Genomic DNA, 20,119 nt, shown 5'->3' on the forward strand with positions numbered 1-20,119 from the left:
AAAACATGGAAGTTTCAGAAAGGTTACTTGAAAGTATGTACTTTCCAGTAGGTTCCAGGAAAGTCCTGTCGAATTGCTGGACGGTAATTGTGATAACGTCAATAAAATAAAATAAAATAAAAATACAGCGCAAGCTGTGAGAAAGCAAAATAAAAAATGCAGAACATTAACTGCTGGTTCAGGGGATTCAAGTAGCCTGTAGATTTTATAAAGTAACCATGTCGTTTAAGGAGAGTGACCTGTGAGTGCTGTGAAACTAGCACCAGCTTTCCTGCAAATTTGAGCAAAAGCATCATTTAAGTCCCAGAAAAAAAGCTCACGACTGAATAAGAGATTTCAAAACAATACTGAAAATGTTCATGTTATGTCAGTATAAGTGTGTCATGCATTTTAAAAGTATCATGTGACAATTAGACAATGTTTTTCTTTGCTTGCATGCAGATCAATTCCACTTATGTTAGTATTAAACATCAATGAGTTGTGGCATAAAGTGACCTTGAACCCTGCTCCCACATTCTGAACATGTAACAGATTTGAAGAATCATGCCTTTGCTACAGGAAAAACTCAAGGGTTATCCCAGTTTGAGCACTGAGCATGCTGGTTTGTGTCTCAGATCTGGACAGCAGCCTCAGTCCCTCCTGCTTTACACGGTCCTGATGTTTTACAGTCTGGTAGGGCTCTGAACAGCAGCAGCATTCAGCAGCTGTAAGCGGTCTGCAGGTTAACCCTGTCTGACAGTAAAATAATCTGACAACTCCGTGGCCCGCTGTGCAGCAAAGCCTAATAAATGAAGAACTGAGCAAGGTTGGGTTTATGGATTAATGACAAAACACATTTCCCCCCTGACGTCGTGAAAAAAAGAGCAGCTTCAGGTTCAGTCTAAAACACTTCTGACCTTCTAGTGACCAGTTTTTACTGATTGTAAACACCGAGGTGACAACAAGTCAAAATGAGGTCTTGGAGGGGGGGTGTAATCAGTGCTGGGGGAAAAAGGAGCGGGGGTATTATGAATCATTTGGAGTAAAATTACAAAACGAAATTCTGCAATCATAAAGTAAGTGGGGTGGAAAATGAAATGTTTAAAAGTGAACAACATAAAATGGTCCATTAGTTTGATAAAGAAAGCCTTAAACCAATTCCGATCACCACCTTCATGAACAGCAATGATGTTCCAGAGGACCCTGTGCTTAATGAGGCAGATATTCACCTGAGAAAGTTGAACTGAGCTCAGAGGATCCTGACATCTTAACGAGGAGTGAAGGGCTGCTTCAAACTGAGATGCTTTCTGAACCACAAATTGCTATTTCAAGCAAAGAACCGGTCCAAAGTGTTCTGAGAGGCAGGGTGTGATTGTCTGCAAATTGAGGAGTCACTGTGTAACAGTGACTCCTCAACTAAGACTGGGGAGACTGAACTCGCTGTATTATTTCATTTATTCTTTAAAACAATCAGGACTAAAATAAATCTCAGCATCAGGCTGACCTTGTTGTTTTGGATTCTGACCGCGTAAGACATGTATGTGAATGAGGTCGGGTTTATTGCAAACTCAGCCATATTGGAAGAAGGTTTGTGTGGGATCAGAGGATAAGCAAAGAGGAAATTGGTGGAAATAAGCTGAGAGCAGACTGAAGAAATACAAACATAAAACCTGATAGAACACAAAGTGTTTGGGTAGGGAAGCTTGTCTTATCCACCTTTACCCTGAGCACTGGAGAACCCCAGGGTTGTGTCCTGAGTCCCTGGCTGTAGCCATTGTACAACTGGGGCAAATCCCAGTTTTACCATCAGATATGTCAAAAGCACTTGTTGTAGGCCTGATCCCCAACAAAGTTAAGAGGGCTTTCTTGGAGGAGGGAAATTAATCACCTGGAGGACTGGTGTCAGCGCAATAATCTTCCCGTTAACGTCAGCAAGACAAAAGAGTTCGACCACAGCACTAAGCAGGAGTGGAACTATCATCTTTTTAGGATTGATGGAGAGTATAGACATCTTTAGATACCTTGGGGTCCCCGTCTCTGAGGACTTGTCATGGCCCCGCCACACCACAGAATGGGCAAATCAGGCCTGCGTCTGTATCACCTCAGGTAAGTAGGGTACTTCTACACCTGCTCCATTGAAAGCATTTCAAAAAATCATTGTCTGGCTTGCCAACAGCCCCGAGCAGGACAGACTGGCTCTTCAGAGGGTGGTGAGTTTTGAACATTAAAAACCAAAATGGAGACAAACAAAGGAGCTATTTTTTGCACAAGCAAGTCAGAACCTTAACAATAATAGCAACCTGGTATAATCTTAATTTGAATGTTTTACCGCTGTGCTGGAAATGAACATGTTTGACACAGTTTTTAATCTTTGTGTGCAATGTCGGATGCATCCATGCAGCGCTGTTTTCTCCGGTCAAACCCTGACGCTGCCTCCTGACAACGTGAAGGACTAAAGTATTGACCAGGTGGGAGCAAGAGCCCCGATCCTGAAGTTTGCGGAGATTAATGTGACGTCCTCTGAAATGAGGGAAACACGTACCCACGTCATAAATTACCATTGCCTGCTGCTGAACGAGCTCTTTGTGCCTACACTAATTAATTTTACACATTTATTTTTGGCTCTCTGAGAGTAAACTGTGTAAATATACAGCCTACATATGGGCGGTGGGTATACGTTACAGCTGTAAACACAGCTGGAATAATAACCAGCTGAATCTGCGCACAAACACAAACTTAATGCTGAGTTTTACAGGGTTTTGCTTAATGCAGAACAACAAAGTTCTCCTCCAGCAATGCTTGGTGAAAACACCAATATGATCACTTTTAATGTTTTTGCAGCATAAATGAAGCTTTACTGACTTCCCCATCGAAATATGACACATTTTCATGGTGTCGGAAGATTAAAATATGTTTATGGCAATTAATGGAGAGTTTAATTAGCTCTCAGTTTACTAGTTTTGGTTACAAGCAGCTGAGTTTACGTTCGTCATCAGGGTAGTCAGACTTTCCCTTTAGAGATAGCAATGCTTCCACTGGGAGGAGAACAGGAACAGACCCAGAACTGCTACCGAAGAATGCTGCTGGATGAGAGTGAGGTCTGGGTTTTCCACATGGACCTGTTGCCATCAAAAGCTGACTGTGTAAGATATGGATGATTAAGAAATCAAGAAAATGAGAATATTTCTTCCTTATCAACAGACCTTTAACTCAAACCGGGTTGGAATTTAAAGCTGCCTGAAGAGGCAGATTTAAGGTCCGAACATCTAAGAATGTATATTGACCACTTTTTAGTCGGTCTAACATCACTGGCAAAATCGCTTCGACTTGGGCACGTAAACATAGTTTTTTTCAAACTCAAATTCAAAAGGTTGAATAAAATCTGTGTAAACTAAAGTTGTAACCACATTTAAAGAGACAAAAGAGCCAGAGGCGTTTGGCATGAATCAGAGACTATTGAACTGAAATCACTGCTCAGAACCAGTCTCACAAGTCTGGTGTTAACCTTCAATTACAGACCAAATTTCACTCTGTTTTGGCTCAGACGTCAATTTTGGAAACGCAAATGTCTGTCAAACATAATTAGTGACAGTGTGAATGCTAGCCAGATGCCATTAAAGGCAATTTGCATGGCTTATCAGACGTCGTCTCTGCTAACTGTGAAGTTTTAAGCCCACATTATGCTCTGCTGTGGACCAAAAACCAAACAGAAGCCATTTAGGGAAAAAGCACTTTTATGTTATGACAAGAAATCAGAAAAAAACAGAACAGAAACATTTTTGCATTTTGGTAATGGGATGTTATCCTGAAGATAATTAAAAACACTGCCCATGTGAATGCAATGCAATGTTGAGATTCTATTACAGATACAGATTTTTAATAAGTGGGGTTGCCATTTTAACTGCTTCTGCTGAGGGTCTCCTACAGAGGCCAGTTTCTGAGGCAGTCCACGCTCAAAGGAACACGAACCGGATCATAGGTCGTGTCGACCGGCTCGTTTCAAACACTTTTCGCCAGACTCCCCGCAGCACCCTCTAGAGCTCTGCAGGGCTTTGCACACATTTGGCCACAAGCCGCAGCATCACCTGGATTAGGCTCACGTTTCTGGGAGCACTCACCCCCGCAGCAGTAGTGCGTGTGCGTCGCCCGGACCTGCTGCAGCAGACGCTCCATGGCCTCGATGTGGCCCCGCCTCCTGGGCTCGCGCCCGTCGCTCTCCCTCCAGTCTGAAACCAAAGACATGGAGATAAACTCATAGCAGTAGTTCATTTGTGATGCCGTGGGTCAGTTCAGGCATCCGTTTTCCGATTGTGTAAAAAGGTAAAATATTTTACTAAGCGCTTTGGAAAGCACTCACAGGGCTATAAAAAAGCGGAATCCACCTGTATTAACCAGCCGTCTGGCTGAAAAATATTGAAAGTGCTTACATACACATTTTGTTAGATAAGTGAAAAGGAACTGCACAAATACAATTATTTCAGGACTCTGAAATAGCACAAAATACATAAAGCAATATAACATAACCATTACCTTCAAATATCCAAATGTTTTTTTTAAGAAATAGATCTCAGAGGATAATTTCACCTTCAAAAATCTTGGATGTGGATAGATGATTAAGTGGCTCGGGTTCAGGGAGTGACCCACAGGTTAATCTGACTTTTGTGGTATGCTGGTTCAACTCAGCTCGGTGTTTATGTTCCAAGGTAAAATGTAAAAGTAAAAAGAAACTTGTTTGGTGATGTCCACAGAACTTTTCCTTTCTGGGGAAATGTATCCCAGTTTTTGCCCAAACCTGTCTGTACAAGCCAGGGTTTATCTTTCAGATATCTTCGTTGACAGGTTTGGATGTCTACCAGACTATCTGGAGAAAACTCAGATGTCTTTCAAACATCTTCACTTTGGTTGGTTCTACTCATCTCATTTCAGTCGAGTAATACGGCACAAATTCACACCCAATGTAATCTCACAATCCAAACAACGTACAGATTCAAATTCATTGACATACATCCCAGTTTGATCCTATTTCTAAAGCATATTTACAATTCATGAAAATGTTTATGACACCTCTGACAAAATGTTATCTGATGTCATCGGCAAATTAGATGTCTTTCAAGTTTCTTTGACGGCAACAGATGTCTCTCAGACTTCTTCCAGTGACACTAAAAATGTCAATCAGGAATTTTGGTGATGATTCCCATCTGGCAGACACCGACAGTAAAATAATTTACAGATGTCTTTATTGCTATTACAAAGGCATGTCTTTGTAATAGCCAAGTCTTCAGAAACTTCGGAAACGTCTTCAGAAACAAGCCAAGGGTCTTTCATTCATATTTTGTGAAAATGTAGGCTTTTTTTTTTAACCAATTAACCAATAAGTTGGTGAGATATTCTGATTAACAATTCAGCTGTTTTCAGCAGCACTCCATGTCTGCTAGATGTCTTCAGTGACAGTTCAGACATGTACAGCAAGATGTCTTTTAGATGTCTTTAGTGACAGTACAGGTGTGTTTCTGGTGCAGACATTAATAAGCATGATAAGCATGAACCTGAAGGCTTCACCCTTTTTCAGCTGTGCTGGTCTGAAATGAAGACACGGATTAACAAAGAAAATACCAAAGCCCTGTCCTTTTGTTCAGCTCCTAGGAAAGGAGATTCTTCTTCTACCTCACAGTTCTTCTACAGTAGAAATGTTGCTGAAATGAACAAGACCCCAGGACCAGATCTTTGGACCCGTGTCTCTATGATTTTGTGACGGCGTCTCTGACTTCTGGAGCAGAAAACTGATCAACACGTCAGAGAGAGGCAAATATGTTGCTGGAATCTGCGAGAACTTGTTAATGGATTCCGGGCTCTCATGTTTTCACTCTGCTTATTTAAAAACACCCGCCCACACACTCTCTGCCCTGCGCCACTGTTACAAGCACACGCAGTGCAGAAACACTCACACACACACACACACACACACACACTCACCCAGCTCAAGGCTGAAGTGCTCGGAAAAGAAAAAGAGTCGTGACGGAAAGCTGGAGCCAATGTTCCCACCCCGAGGACCTCGGAACAGAACAAGCAGCATGGCCGACAATAGTTTCAGACGGAAAACTCACTCACAGTCGTCCTGAACGGCGTTCTGAACTGATAAGACCAGGGGTCTAGTCAACCTGCTGCTCTGGAGCCACAAGTGGCTCTTTGGACCTTCCACAATGGAGCTTATTAAGTAATGCATGTTTTAACATTGTTAGTTTTTCATGAAATAAATAAACTAAACATGTTTTATTTAGCTGGACTGAGGGCAAAAATGGCTATTTGGGTTGTAAAGGTTGCAAATCTCTGCGGTAGAGCTTTTCAGTTGAAGTCATGCCAAATCTAACTTAAATACATACATACACTGAATAAGTGATAGATTTTCCTTGAACAGTGAGAGGAATTAACAAACAGTTTTAATTTTGATGTGGTTTGTTGCGCCTGAGTTAACCAACGTGTCTTTTTTTCTATATTTTAAGCGTTAAAAAGAACATATGCTGCTGAGTGTGGTTTTTTGAGGGAAAAAAAATGCCTTTTTTGATAATAGCACCTGTTACCCCACTTCAAACTCAAAAACACCAACAATAACATCATTAGAACTGTATTTAACCTTGTAAATATAACTCTGATGAGAATGGTATTTGTCGGTTTAAAGATTTGTATCAGTGTTTTAAAAGTAAACAGGCTGCAAGGACACACACTGGACACAATTTCAGCATTCCTCTTTTTATCTGGCTTATTCAGTGATGGGGAACAGAAACTTACTGGATGGAGCGGCAGATGGAGGCAGGGAGGAGGCGGGCGGACCCCAACCCTTCATGTTGTACGCCGATACTCGGACGTAGTAAAGCCGACCCTGAAACATAAAAACCAGCGGAGAAGATGAAGCTCACAGAGTTCATTGGCTGTAATTTAGCCTACGATGATGGCCCTGCGTTGACAGCATTCGGGTGTGATAGTTGCTCAGGGTCAGGGAGTGCATCAAAGTCTAGGTTCTGTCGTGATCCTGGTGTGTAGGTGTGAGTTTGTGCTGGTGTGTGAGGTCTTTTGCTGAACAGGGGATCTATGCTGGAGGGCACGGCTGCCCTGCTGCAGACTGTCTGCGATTACTTCATCTTACTGCTGGGGATTTTAGGAGCTGTCAGGTGACTGCTCTTCGCCTTATGATCCGTCTTTGCAGTGGAGTCAAGCGTCCATCTGCTTTCTGCTGTCAACTCGGAGCGTGGCATGACGCTGCTCGAAGGAACATTGTCCGGATTGCAAGCCTCCCCCTTGCTCCGCTCTGGGAGCAAGGGGGAGGCATTGCATTCCTGGAACTCAAGACCTCCATCCTCAACCCACCACCAGGATCTCAATTTCTTTCCAACTTCAGAAGAGTAATCCATGACTGAATTTGTAAAAGGTCCCCAGAAAAAAGACAAATAAATTCATTTTCCCTTCTCAGTTAAAATTATCTATTGTCAAAACATAATTAGCCAACCTCCTGGGGAACCTATGCAGATTGAACGCACCAGAATAACTCAAGACGAACAAGACCGACCCTTTGAGGCTCATGAGTGTCTGTACTGGGGGAAGACAGACCCTGAAAAGATCCAAGCAGTTCCCAACTGGCCGACCCTGGTCACAATGTCTCCTAGGTTTTGCCAACTTCTTCTCTCACAATGTAGGACTGACCATAAAACCTCTGACATCTCCAAGAAGCTAAACAGTTGAAACCACATCAGTCACGATGGCAACACTCTATTTTCTCACTTTATTCATTACTTTCTTCAAACCTGGCTCCAAAAACCCAAACCTGCACTGTCCAGACAGTTTTCTGTTAATAATAGCCCATTGACACCATAATACCACCATAATGTTGTGTTGTGGATTCCTTTACCTGGGAAATAAATGATCTTGTTCTTCAAGCTCAATGTTCTGAACATGACTCTGATACTGGTCCATCCAGTCCAACTTATGGACATACCTTAGTTTGCACTCACCTCATTAATTGGATCCAGATGTCTAGATTGTTAAGTGACCATGGCATTAGATGTGCTATTGCCTTCTTCAGATGTACCTTCAGGTGGCCTTCCCTTAACAAGGATTTTAATGAGTACCTCCTTGCTTGCCAAGTTTTCACTTGAAATTAGACCCAAAATCGACCACCTTGTGGCCTTCTTCAACCCCTGGCTGTTTCTAAATTATCTCTGAGCTGCCAACCTCCACTGGTTCCATCAGATGAAAATGACATTTCTGTTACCTCAGTCCAATCTCCTCTCCACAGATGTAAAGATACCTGAAACAGCACCATTCTTGCTATCAGCTGCACGGTTAAACAGAACTGCCATCCGGCTAATCGTAAAGGATTTCCTGGTCAGAAAGTTTGGCTTTCAATGGCGATGTCCATCTCAAATCTACTGCAAAGAAACTCTTCCCCAGATACATTGGTACTCTTACCATTTCTATCGTGAGTCCTAGGTGATGTTGCCTATGGTTCAGGAAAACAAATGCAAACACGACAGGTTCAAGCTAAGCTGATAGAAACATACCTTCTTAGTAACCTCAAACTGTACTGAGATAGATTATGAGTGGATTGAACTGGGCGAACCTGTAGTTAGATATAAAACTGTAAAACTAATGGAACTAACATGTTTTGAAACAGGCATTTACACAGCAACACGGTCTTATTTGAATCATCGTTGCAACGCTGGAGTGGACAACCGTTCCGCGCGTCCAACCAGCAGGACACCCTGCAGCACACGTTGCTTTGCTGCAATTATTATTATATATTTTTTGCATTGTGAAAAATAGTTCCAGCAGCTTTACTTATAGTGTGTTGCTAGGTATTCCATTAAAAGCAGAGAAAACATAGTTAATGTGAGAGAGAGGAGGAGGAGGGGGCTGTTGTTACCGTAGAGAGACTGCTGATAGTGCATTTGAGGCTCTGCAGATTATCCAGCACCATCTCACCGGCGAGCAGCGAGAAATCCTTCAGGCAGCTCCACTCCACTGCAGACACACAGACACACACACACACACACACACGAGGTTAATTACGCCAAAGGTGTTAGCAGGAAACAGCTTCTTTTTTCATTACAGATCAATAGTTCCTCCTGAGGTGCTGAAATCATCATTAACCTTCTCATTGTTTGGCTCCAAGCCCGCAGCGCTCCCCGACTCTTCCTGTGGAGTGGAGGCGCTCAGATGTGAAACACATTTACCGATCTTTCTCGCCACAAACACGTTTTTTTTTTGTTGCTTTTTTTCTGGACCTTTATTGACCCGACAATAAAGAACACATTCAAAAGGATGTCTGTCCTTTTTAACCACAGGGAGAGAATCTCCAAGAGGAGTCAGTACAATCTTCCAATCTGGTTTCAACAAAATTCAAGAATTTCAAGAATTTCTATTCCTTAACATCAGTTTTTGGAATGCGATGGAGATGACGGTGGAGCCTCACAGCCTTTTCTGATTTAAAAAAAATATTTGAACCGACGCTAAATGTTCCTTAGATGTCAAAGCCAACATTGGCTGCCAATTAGAAATCCTCCTGAGCTATTTTCATTTCCTTTTGAAAATGAGAGTTTAACTCTGCTGACAACCCCAGTTAGTTGAGGGAGTGTGCTCCTGATGGATGTTGGTACTGACTTGGTATAAATCCTGTGTGGGAATCCAGACGGGGAATTCTCTTTTACAGAATTAGCTCTGTTCCTCAGTAGAGCCAGTAGGAATCATGTTGTCAGGATCCAGATGTTCAGGTCACATTTTTTTTTAAATATCCAGTGAGGTTATAGATTTGGTTAAAGACTTCTTATGCTTCTTACGTACAGCAGTTTTTTTAGATTTTAGCAGGGATACGTAAAAACAAAAGCCCGCTGGCAAATAATATAGAATAATTGCTCTTGGTGCAACATTTTTTTATTAAAATTGCAAATATCTGAATTTTTTTTTTTTAAATAGCAGCTAAACGTCATGTCTTTGTGAATCAAACCTCAAACAGATCAAATGCTATTGTTAGAATTAGTGAAACATTTTTGTTTGTTGAGGAACAAAGGATGGGATAATGAAGTCTGTTGCATTCATCTCTGGTTTGTCTTGAATTCTTTCAGGTCATCATGAACAACCATTTTTTTTTATCAGTCAGGTTCCAGTATTTTCATACAGCAGCTGACAGATCACCTCTGCAGGCTGTAGCCTCGTCTGAATCAAGATCCAGACTGGTCATGCAGGGAAACGGAGATCATCACAGATTTGTTTCCTGAAGAAAAGGAATGGCGGCACTTTTTACGAACAGGAGCATTATCAATCTGGAAAATAAGCCCCCATGATTAGGATCAATGTTTGTTGAGGATCCGCTGCAGCAGTCCAATAAGAACCTCTGTTAGCTGCAGACTACTTTGGACAATTAGTCTTATAAATACTAACGTTTTTCCGTCTTATTAAATCTAACAATAACATTTAATTGAAGCAAGGTTTCACAATGCCAGAATAATCAGTTGGTGAATTGTTTGGGGACTGAATGTTCTCTAACTGCTGTGATTCCACAACTCTTTGCCATATGTTTCTCTTCGTGTTCTTGTGACCTTTTTGATTGGGTGTGTGTGTGTGTGTGTGTTCACCTCTGTACTTGGTCACCACTGTGGAGTTTAGACACTGCGGCTCCTGGAAGATGACGGTCAGTGTGGTGCTGCTGGTCACGCTCAGCCGAACCATGGTCGGGGCCTCCGGGGAACCTGATGAGGGGGCGCACAAAATTAGAAATATCCCATTCGGTCATGAAATTAGAAACACCCCGATGCAAAAAAGAAAAGAAAAAGAAAGCATGCATGCATGCATTTGTTATTTCAAGGAAATATTGCAATTCTTGACTATCAGAAAGCCCCCAAAATATCAGCCATCAGCCTTCTGATGATTCAAAATGTTGCAGAGAGAGAGTTGTGATGAAAGTTAAAAGGTAAGATCATAGTTTTTAATTTCTTTATTTCATTGGGTCATTATAAAATCCAGAAACTAATGTAAAGTTCTCTATCTTACAAATAAAGGCCTAAAGGATCAAGTTCTATCATATATTGGGGATTTGATTGTTATACAGTTTCCTGACAGCACTTTATGCTCAGACTACAGGTATTCTTGTGGTTTCTAGAGTTTCTAATGGTTGAATTGAAGGGAGATCCTTTAGTTATCAGCTCCTCTCCCCCTTCTGCTTCTAAGAGTAGATTTAAAGCTTTCCTTTCTGATAAATCCTACAGTTAGCGTGGCTTAGGCTGTCCTGAGATGTCTCTGTAATGGCTGCTATTGGCTTTGGCTGTTAGATGACATAACTACTCTTCCACACTCATTTTCTCCTACTACTCTCCAGCAATGGATTATCTACAGTAGATTTTGTAGATAACTGCTTTCTCTCTTTTTCTTATCATAGAACTTATATGTTGCTTAGCGTTTATCTTTTGCTGCAACATCTTTCTGATTTGGACCATCAGCTGAGCTATAGCTGCCAACAACGCCTTATTCTCTGTCTAATGATAACACATTGAGTCTGTTTTTTTTGTTTTACCCTTTTTCTTAAGAGACAGTGCACCCATGGGGCTGCGGTACTCTCTTTTTTGTGCTTGCTCTGTTTGAAAAGGGACAACAGGGGAGTTAACTTTTCGGCTGTGACCAAATGCATGTTTAGGAACAAGAGGATTGCTGCAAAAAATCAAACCTTGGTGCAATTGGTTGGCTTTATTTAGACTTTATTTAGGTTTTGCCAGTTTCCATAATAAACTGAGCTCGACAGCGTTTGTAACTAGGATCAGTTTTGAATGCATGGACTTTCAATAGGTCTACTGTATGCAGTTGGACTGAATTGCCAACATGTATAAATTAGATTTGCCAGTTTGTAACGTGCCTTGAGACTATTTGTATATGAATGGGCGCTATGTAAATAAACTGATTTGAACTCAATTCAATTTAACTGGGAAACCCCCGTCCTGTGTGCTTGGCTCGAGCTCTGCAGATCAGTCCACCACATGAACTCTGTTGTGTTCTCAGCGTGTTGACTCACGTGCATGCTGGAAGCCGGTCCTCATGCGCTTGTATAGCTTGCTCCTCCACTCCCATATCCTCAACTGCTTGTCTTTGTGGCAGGCCTCGAGCGACAGGCCGTCCCTCTGAGCCTGAGCCGCCAGGTCAGCCGCCCGGCGCTCTGCCTCCTCCACCAGGGCGCTCAGATGAGCCTCACGACTCTCCACGCTCACAACTAAAACACACACACAAAAAGAAAACAACTGTTTAGCTCAGTTAGATCCCCGTTACCCTGTCGCAGGTAGAACTCCTCTTCATATATGGAGTTTTGTATTTCATTTTAATTCATTTTGTCAAACTGCAGCTTGTGGGCGAAAATGATTAAAGGTTGCTTAAAATGGTGCCAAAACATGTAGGCTAAAACAGATTTATCTGTCGTCTCAAAACTACTTTCTCTACTTGTTGTTAGATAGTAATTAGAAGTCTAAATGTAGACCTATTTAGTTATGCATAAAAAAAATGAAAAAAAATAAATGTCCTGAATTCAGGACCTCTCCATTTTCTAACGCTGGCCCGTTTAAACCGTCGTAAATTATACATACACGTCCAGCAGTTTTTAAATGTATTAGTATAGGTTCTATTGATGTTGCACGTGAATTAATTACTTCTTTCTTAAATTGCAAATTAAACTATGTTTCTTGCTTGCCCTGGAAACACTAAATAATTTAATGAAACAAACAAAGTAGTGTTTTTTTTTTTTTTTGTAGACAGTTGCTCGATAAATAAGGGTATATCCAAAACACGAGAAAGGCCTTGTACTTTTCCTATTAAAAATTTTTTGGTAGTCATTTGTTTTCTTTTTTTGTTTGTTTAATTTCAGCATCACTCCTCGCGAACATCAAGGGGCCTGATTGTCCTGGTACCATTCATCTAAACCTCTACACTGCAGACATCAGCTCCCCAGGTTGCCTCCTTCAGAAGTTCTCAGATGATTCTGCTACGGTCAGCCTTTGTCAAATGTCTCCTCACGTTTGATGAGATCACGGGACTTTGTAGACCGTCAGACCGTCCACTTGGAGGTCAGCTGTTTTGCACCAACTCACTCTTCCTAACGCTGGAGGAACAATGCCGTGTGGTTGTTTTGAAGGGTTCTGATTGGCTGACATAGGTATTAGCTTTCCAGAACACTGCTCCCTACTACGTGTTTGTTTAAAACATCGCTCAGTGGCGGAGTTGTGCGGATTTGTTTGGATGAGAAACTTTCTCAAAGCAACCCTGGTTGTACAATCATACTTTCAAAAAGGAGGTGAAGGTCACATTTATTTTTAGAATGAACGGATGTGTACAAGGCAGGAGTTCATTCTCTTTAAATTCTGTTTTATTTCCTGTTTGATCCCTTCAGTTCCTGTTCATTTCACTCCTCATCCCAGCTCCTCGGTTCTCATTAGCTGTTTCTCATTCACCCGATTGCTCTCCCTTCACTCTGTCCTGGCTGTTCCTCATCCCTCTTGATTAGCTTTTCTTTTGCCTGCTTTCTCTTCAGGATGCATCTGCTGCAGATTTATGCGTCCTGTTTTTTCCATGTCCACTTTATTCAGTTGCCGTGCAACAACTAGCTGTACGTTTTCTTTACCATTAAACCTTTGACCATCTATTCACTCTGCAATTGGGTCCTCCTTTCACCCTCTAACATGACAGGTACGCCTCAATTTTTACCATTTTGGGACAGTTAAGGATATTTCTATTCAATTCAATGTAATGCAAATGCAAACTGAAAAAATCGGCTTGATATAAATGTTATACTTTGAGACGTGGCAAACATTTTCATTTCTAAAAGATAGTTTAGTCTGTCAGTGAAGCTTTCACCCCCAGACGTTTTTGCTTGTACTCACAGGGCATTCTTGATTTGTGGTTGGGAACCGCAAACAATTACGTCTGGGGCCACAAATAGTTCCTGGGTTGCTGTTGAGACACCCTACCACTCGGCATGAAGAAGGATTTTATGATGGATTAGCAGAAAAAAAATAAGTTGCCCAATAATTCAAGAACCGGGTCCTCTGAAAATACTGAGAAACTGTTTTCTGCGATGTTTGTTTTCCTCTTTTTCCGGGAAGCCAGAGAGAGAGCGTGCCCGGGGTGGCAGCACTCTGCTTTTTAGAGAGTCAGATAAAAAAGACAATTATGTACATAACAATTAGTTATGTGTTTATATGTTATGCGTTTATGAAAAAATGCAAGTTATAGCCTATATTTGAATGTCAAAACCAGGAAGTTCTAACACTCACACGTCATTGTTTGGGGTGAAGGACCAATGCGGCAACAAGCAACGGTAGGCGCCTGCTGAAAATAATGATATTTAATGGAGCCAACTCACAGAATACACAATTTAGGAACAGGGAACGAAAACATACGAAGCAACATAGGAGGAACAAAACCCCGGAACTTAAATACAAATGAGAATCAACGGTTGCATTTTTTATGAATGAACTGCACCTGTGGAGATGAAACTGTGGCCATAAATGTAGTTTAGATCTAAAATCTTTGAAATATTTCAAAGGGTGAGACTCATCACTGTAGAAGCCTAAATTCAGTTTAGGTTTATCCAGATGTAGAAGGTAATTTAAGTTCAGGTTTCCTATGGTAATTGATGATTATTAAGCTTAAAAATGAACATTTACAGGTTAGAATATGTACACATAATAATAAGTTGAAAGGTTAACAATTTCCTATATCACAAAGATTTGTGATATTAGAGACTAAAGCTCTTTTGTAAAGTTCCATATTTAATTGGTCATTAAAGAGTTAAGGGGGTTTCAGGGGTGGTTAGTGCTTCAGTAATTCAGGCAGTTGGAGTGGAGCCATAGTTTTTTGACCTAGTTCACATCTTACCATTTAATTATTTTCTATTTGGCTGATATTTTATGTCTGTTTTGTTTATTTTTGAAGTAAACTGTTGAACCTAACCGAGAGGATCCCTTTTTTTTGCCATCAAGTGGATAACACTTGATGGCAAGAGGGGAAACGGAGAGCGTCAAGGTAATAGCTTCATTAATTAGGAACCTACAATCACCATGCTCAGCATTCTCTATGAGAATTGAGAAAAACCAAAACAAATGATTAAATTTAAACCGTGAATGTGGAACAACTGCACAATGACTCAAAAGGCTAATTCAGTCAGATTACTTGCAACCTTCTGTGAGCCCCTCAGCCTTGGTGCTGGAGAGGATGGCTGAGATATAGAGCTCCAAATCTGCCTGGGTTTTCATACTCCATCTATTTTAATCCCATTATGCCTGTAGGAAATTTATTTGTTTCATTTATTCCTGGTTTTGAAAACACTGTTCGATGTATCCTCACCAAAATCCACAGAACACCATTCTTGATCCATCCATCCATTCTGATGACTTTTTTTGTATTGATTTTCCATTTGGTTTTCGTCTGAAATTATTATTTATTTGACCCCAAAGTGTTTGTAGAGGGCCAGGCATGTGTGGAAACTCACAGCGGGATGTGACATATTAACACATACAGCCTCTGAACGCCGTCTGCCTCCCTCCACCTGACTGATTTACTTGGCGCTTGAGGAATGACACAAACAGAGCCGGCGGCCCCTGGAGGCAGAACGGCGGCTCTGTTTGTTTACAGGGATGGGATTGTACCGCCGTGTGCAGAGTGAAGCCCGGCTCCGGGGCTCCTGCATGACCCCCCCCCCCCCCCTCCCCACTCCAGTACAATAAATCACTTAGCTGTAATTGCTGCAGTGTTACATGCATCATTGGTAAAGTTCAACCATTAAACAACGAACGCTGTTAAAGCTGTTCAGCGCCAGGCCGCCCCTCTGTCTAAAGCGGCTACTGTTTTTGCTTCACGTGCACGCTCACGTGCACACAGTGGCGGGGGGTCGGGGCTGACAGCAGGTAACAACCACCTGTCTGTGGAAGACAATGGATAGACTGATGGAGGGGAAAAAGCAATAGAAAGGGCAGGCATTAAAGGAGGGCACCTTCAGACTGAATCAGCTAATACAGACCTTCAGCAAGAGTCCTCTGCAGGGGCTCTGTGTCAGACAGGGCCTTACCTTGATGCATCTGAAGCTATTTTTAAGGAACTCTACCTCACTCCAGTCCAATAGCTGAAGTTTGTGTGGTAGGTGTATACCAACTACTTCAATTAAAATTTATTGTGAATTTGAACCAATTTTTGTTCCTGTTGCTTTTGATTAAGCTCAAGTGATTTGTGAGATTACAAGGCACTTGCAACATATTAAAAAACTTTGTTGTCGGCTCTAAACAACAAATGTCTTTTAAAACGGCAGCATTTCAAACACTGCTTGTCAAGACTCGATGCAATATACTGGGTTTCCTTAAGTAGGAAACTTTTTGACCAATCTGTATGATTTGATCGAATCTGACTCTGTAAAGTGCCTTGAGATGACATGTGTTGCGAATTGGCGCTATTAAATAAAATTTTATTGAATTGGAATAGTTCTCACTGGACTCCCTTAAAGGTATGTAATTCAAGTTTCAAAGTTAAATATTGTTTATTGTCTTTATACATGCATTTACAATTGCCTTGCCTGTAAAATGAGTTATCCTCTTTTTACAGCAGTTGCCTCTATAGGCTGGCTCAGTCAGTTCAAGAGAGACTGATTTGGGCTAAATCCTGTGCGTAGGTGTAATGCACAGCACACTCTCGTTCACCTGGCTACTTTGTTTAGTCTCTGCTGCAGTCGATGAATTAGTTAAGAGTAGAGACTAACTTCAGTATTTATGGCTTTCTTACCTCAGAAGACATTACACTTCTAAACAAAAGACCTATGCAGTTGCAGCGGCAGATGCCTCTTTTCCCATGCACGTGCACAACACTGGTATCATTTCAACTTGTTTCCAGGAGGGGGAGACCTGCGCAAAAATCCTGGAACTTACGCTATGCTCCTTTAAAACCATACTAAGTAATCGTTTGAGCTGTTGCTCCCCCTACAGGACGTTTTGAAAAGACCACTGTCGTAAATACCTGCCCCCCTCCGCATGTCCCCCCACCCGGGCCAGCAATAGCGCACTGTCACTTTCGAGAGAGAGGGAGAGAGAGAGAGAGAGAGAGAGAGAGAGAGAGAGAGAGAGAGAGAGAGAGAGAGAGAGAGAGAGAGAGAGAGATTTGTGAATGTAAGACTGGCATAATGCAACCTGGGTGAGTTTATTTTTATCTCTTGTTTATTTAGGAGAGGGAGGGGGACAAGGAGGGGCTGAGAGAGAGAGAGAGACAGAGAGATACCGTAATTTAATCATATATACTTTAATCATATATAATGCGCACAGGATTATAACGCATACATTTTTGAGAAAATTTAAGGATTTTAAGTGCGCCTTATAGTCCAAAAAATACGGTATGTGTATGTGGACGGATGGTGGACGGAGTCACCGGCTTGCTATCTGTAGCGCAGTGGGAGTGGGTCTATTTGTAGCTCTTGAACTAGTTGCTTAGTTTGTTGCCCAAATTAGAGACTTCACAGTCAAAAACAAGCCCAATAAACCGCAATTTACGACTCAAAAAATTTACAAGAAACTTAAAATAACAAGCCCGTCATCGCATTTAATATGCAGATAATTGATAGCACTGCTATTGATGCCAATGGCCTTACATTGGACTGCCATAAAGCTGTTCGTCCTACCGCGAGAACGAGAGCAGAGCCGAAGGACCGCAGAATCACAGAAAGTTGCAAGAGTGTTTTTTTTGGCCAGAGACAGCAGGGGGAGATGACAGACCTCTCAATCGTCTCATAAACACTTAAGTTACCATCCCAGCGACTTAGAAGAAGATATATTAAGGTAATGAGGGGCTATAAGCTTCTAACCTAAACTAAGTCTGGAGTTCAGGAGATCCCAGGATTAGTGCTGCGTTTTGATTACCCTGGAGGTCAGAACTCAAATCTTGGAATTACATATCAACTTAATTCAGAAAACCTGTGGAGCATTCCGGCTGAGCACTGAGAACATGCTAACCGCAGTTTGCAATGCAAGTTGATTACTGCATTTTAAACGTTCAAACAATAACGTTAAATATTCACTGAGAGAGGCTGCTGTACACAGTTATGTTTCTGACTGATAATCAGACAGAGGGGCAAAAAAAAAAAGGTGCTGATAAAACGAGTGAAGACATCTTAGGCTGTATGTATCGGTGTCTGTCAAAGAGAGGAAGGATGGAGAGAGGAGGAGGGGAGAGAGGAAACCATAAATTCTACAAATAATAGCTCTGTTAAAAACCTTACAGCGGTTACAGTGTGATTTTTATAGGTCCAGATACAGTAAGTGCCCATACTACTCTTGGTCTTTAATTGTCATAAACCCACAGATAAACTAGTGGTCCTCACAGATGTTGGTGTTTCTGAAAAAGGAATTCCTTTAGATCTTACAAACACAGACAACATGCTTATTCTTCTGAGTTAATATTTCATTTTACTGCTTTGGAGCAACAGCAGGTCTAGCTAACATCTCTTATCCAAGTCCTGGAGACGGTCCAACTAATATCTCTGACCTGTCAACGAAAGCAGGTCTAACTCATGGCTCTGATCCAAACGAGCTGCAGATAGCCTACTCACAGTGCGGACTCTCCTTTCCTCCAGCCTTCAGCAGCAGCTTGGCGATTGGCGTGTTGTTGGTCATGATGGCGATGTCGAGCGGTGTCAGGCCCTGGCTGTTGGGGGTGTTCAGGTCCAGCTCCTCGGCAGAAAACTGGTAGAGGAGAATCTGCACGGTGTCCAGATCCTGTTGCTCCACGGCCTCGAAGATGCAGTCGCTGCCCTGCATGGTCTGAAAAGAAGAACGTGGTTACTGCTCCAGGCTGCTTTTTTTCCCCCTGCTGCATCCACACAGTGTGGAGAAATAAATATGACCTGAACTTGTTCAGGCTTTTTTCAACTCATTCTAAGTTTAAAACCTGGCCATTTCTAAGAAACGCGTTTGTTCACCCCTTTTCACTCTGACCCATGAATCATTCAGACATATTAAAGATTTCATGTCTCTTTAAAACTCTGTAAGAACTTCAGAAATCCTAGAGAAATGATTATCAGAACAACTGGATTACATGGGAGTCCTGAATGGAAGAATATGTGTAAAGTGGAGGGATGGATAACCATTTCTCTGGGTCAGTTAGAAAGATTTTCAGCATCCCGTAGTAAAGGACTGTAGACTTATGACTAAGTCTGGAGGAGAACAATAGCAGGATTTTTTAGGGATGTCTGATCAGCTGATTTATCTTTGAGGAAGCCTTAAGAGTCCTGGTCCGCCGTCGGGATGAAGGCGCGACGGTGTTGGACATTAAGAGTCTGAACAGTGAGAGTGTTAAATGTCAGTTTGGTGCGTGAAGCGCTGCGTATTGATCGGCCGCTCTCCTCCTCATCCGTCTGCTTCTTCCTTTCATGTCTGCTGTTGTGGCTGGTCTGTAAATGTCAGTAGGCTGGCAGAGAGTTCTGGAAGGCTTTCAACGCCCACACACACACACACACACACACACACACACACACACACACACACACACACACACACACACACACACTGCAGTGTGACCCATCTCACTCGATGAGTCTGAGTTACCAAATGCTTCGCAGGGCAAGTGGAAGGACGTGATGATGGAGGCTCCGAAAAAACAGACAAGCTGCTTCACAGATGGACAGAGAGCCAGAGTGCCAGTGAGCATGGCACCGCACCTTTAATCTGAGCCGTGACCACCTATCGGTACCAGAGCCGACCGTGGGTTTTACGATGTTACCCCTCCAGCAGCCTGAGGTGGTGGCTCAGAGATCCGGTTAGATGTAACAGATGAGAGTTGGCGCTCTGCAGACATCACCGTTAACAGGGTTAGTGAAGCAGCAAACAAGATGGTTATTGATCCGTCATTCTGAGAGCCACACAGACCAGCAGCTTCCCAGGGTTTTCCTCCCTCACCAGGCTTGTCCAACCAGCTGAGATGTCCGAACTTCTCATTAACTGATCAAACATTCCAGGGAACTAAAAGGAGTTTGCTTCAACGATCACCTGTAATCTGCTGAACTGACTGAAACATAATTTGTTGCTGTTGGGATTCTGTATTGGCTGTCTGCCTGCTCTGTTGTTCTCTAGCACCATAGCAATCAAGA

The 20,119-nt window shown here is 42.1% G+C and overlaps 1 protein-coding gene across 2 annotated transcripts in view; it reads right to left on the reverse strand.

Annotated features, from left to right (window-relative positions):
- The window catches only part of ankfn1 (ankyrin repeat and fibronectin type III domain containing 1), a 127,601-nt gene that overhangs the window by 26,957 nt on the left and 80,525 nt on the right, over window positions 1-20,119 (reverse strand). For both annotated transcript variants that reach the window (XM_036142358.1, XM_036142359.1), the window contains 6 exons: window positions 18,584-18,794; window positions 12,029-12,223; window positions 10,602-10,715; window positions 8,894-8,991; window positions 6,766-6,856; window positions 4,098-4,205 (listed from right to left, as the gene is read on the reverse strand). In XM_036142358.1, coding sequence (XP_035998251.1) covers window positions 4,098-4,205; window positions 6,766-6,856; window positions 8,894-8,991; window positions 10,602-10,715; window positions 12,029-12,223; window positions 18,584-18,794 — 817 coding nt within the window. The remainder of the gene's footprint in view (window positions 1-4,097; window positions 4,206-6,765; window positions 6,857-8,893; window positions 8,992-10,601; window positions 10,716-12,028; window positions 12,224-18,583; window positions 18,795-20,119) is intronic.

Source organism: Fundulus heteroclitus, chromosome 10 (genome assembly GCF_011125445.2).
Source record: "Fundulus heteroclitus isolate FHET01 chromosome 10, MU-UCD_Fhet_4.1, whole genome shotgun sequence".
Taxonomy (NCBI): Eukaryota; Metazoa; Chordata; class Actinopteri; order Cyprinodontiformes; family Fundulidae; genus Fundulus; species Fundulus heteroclitus.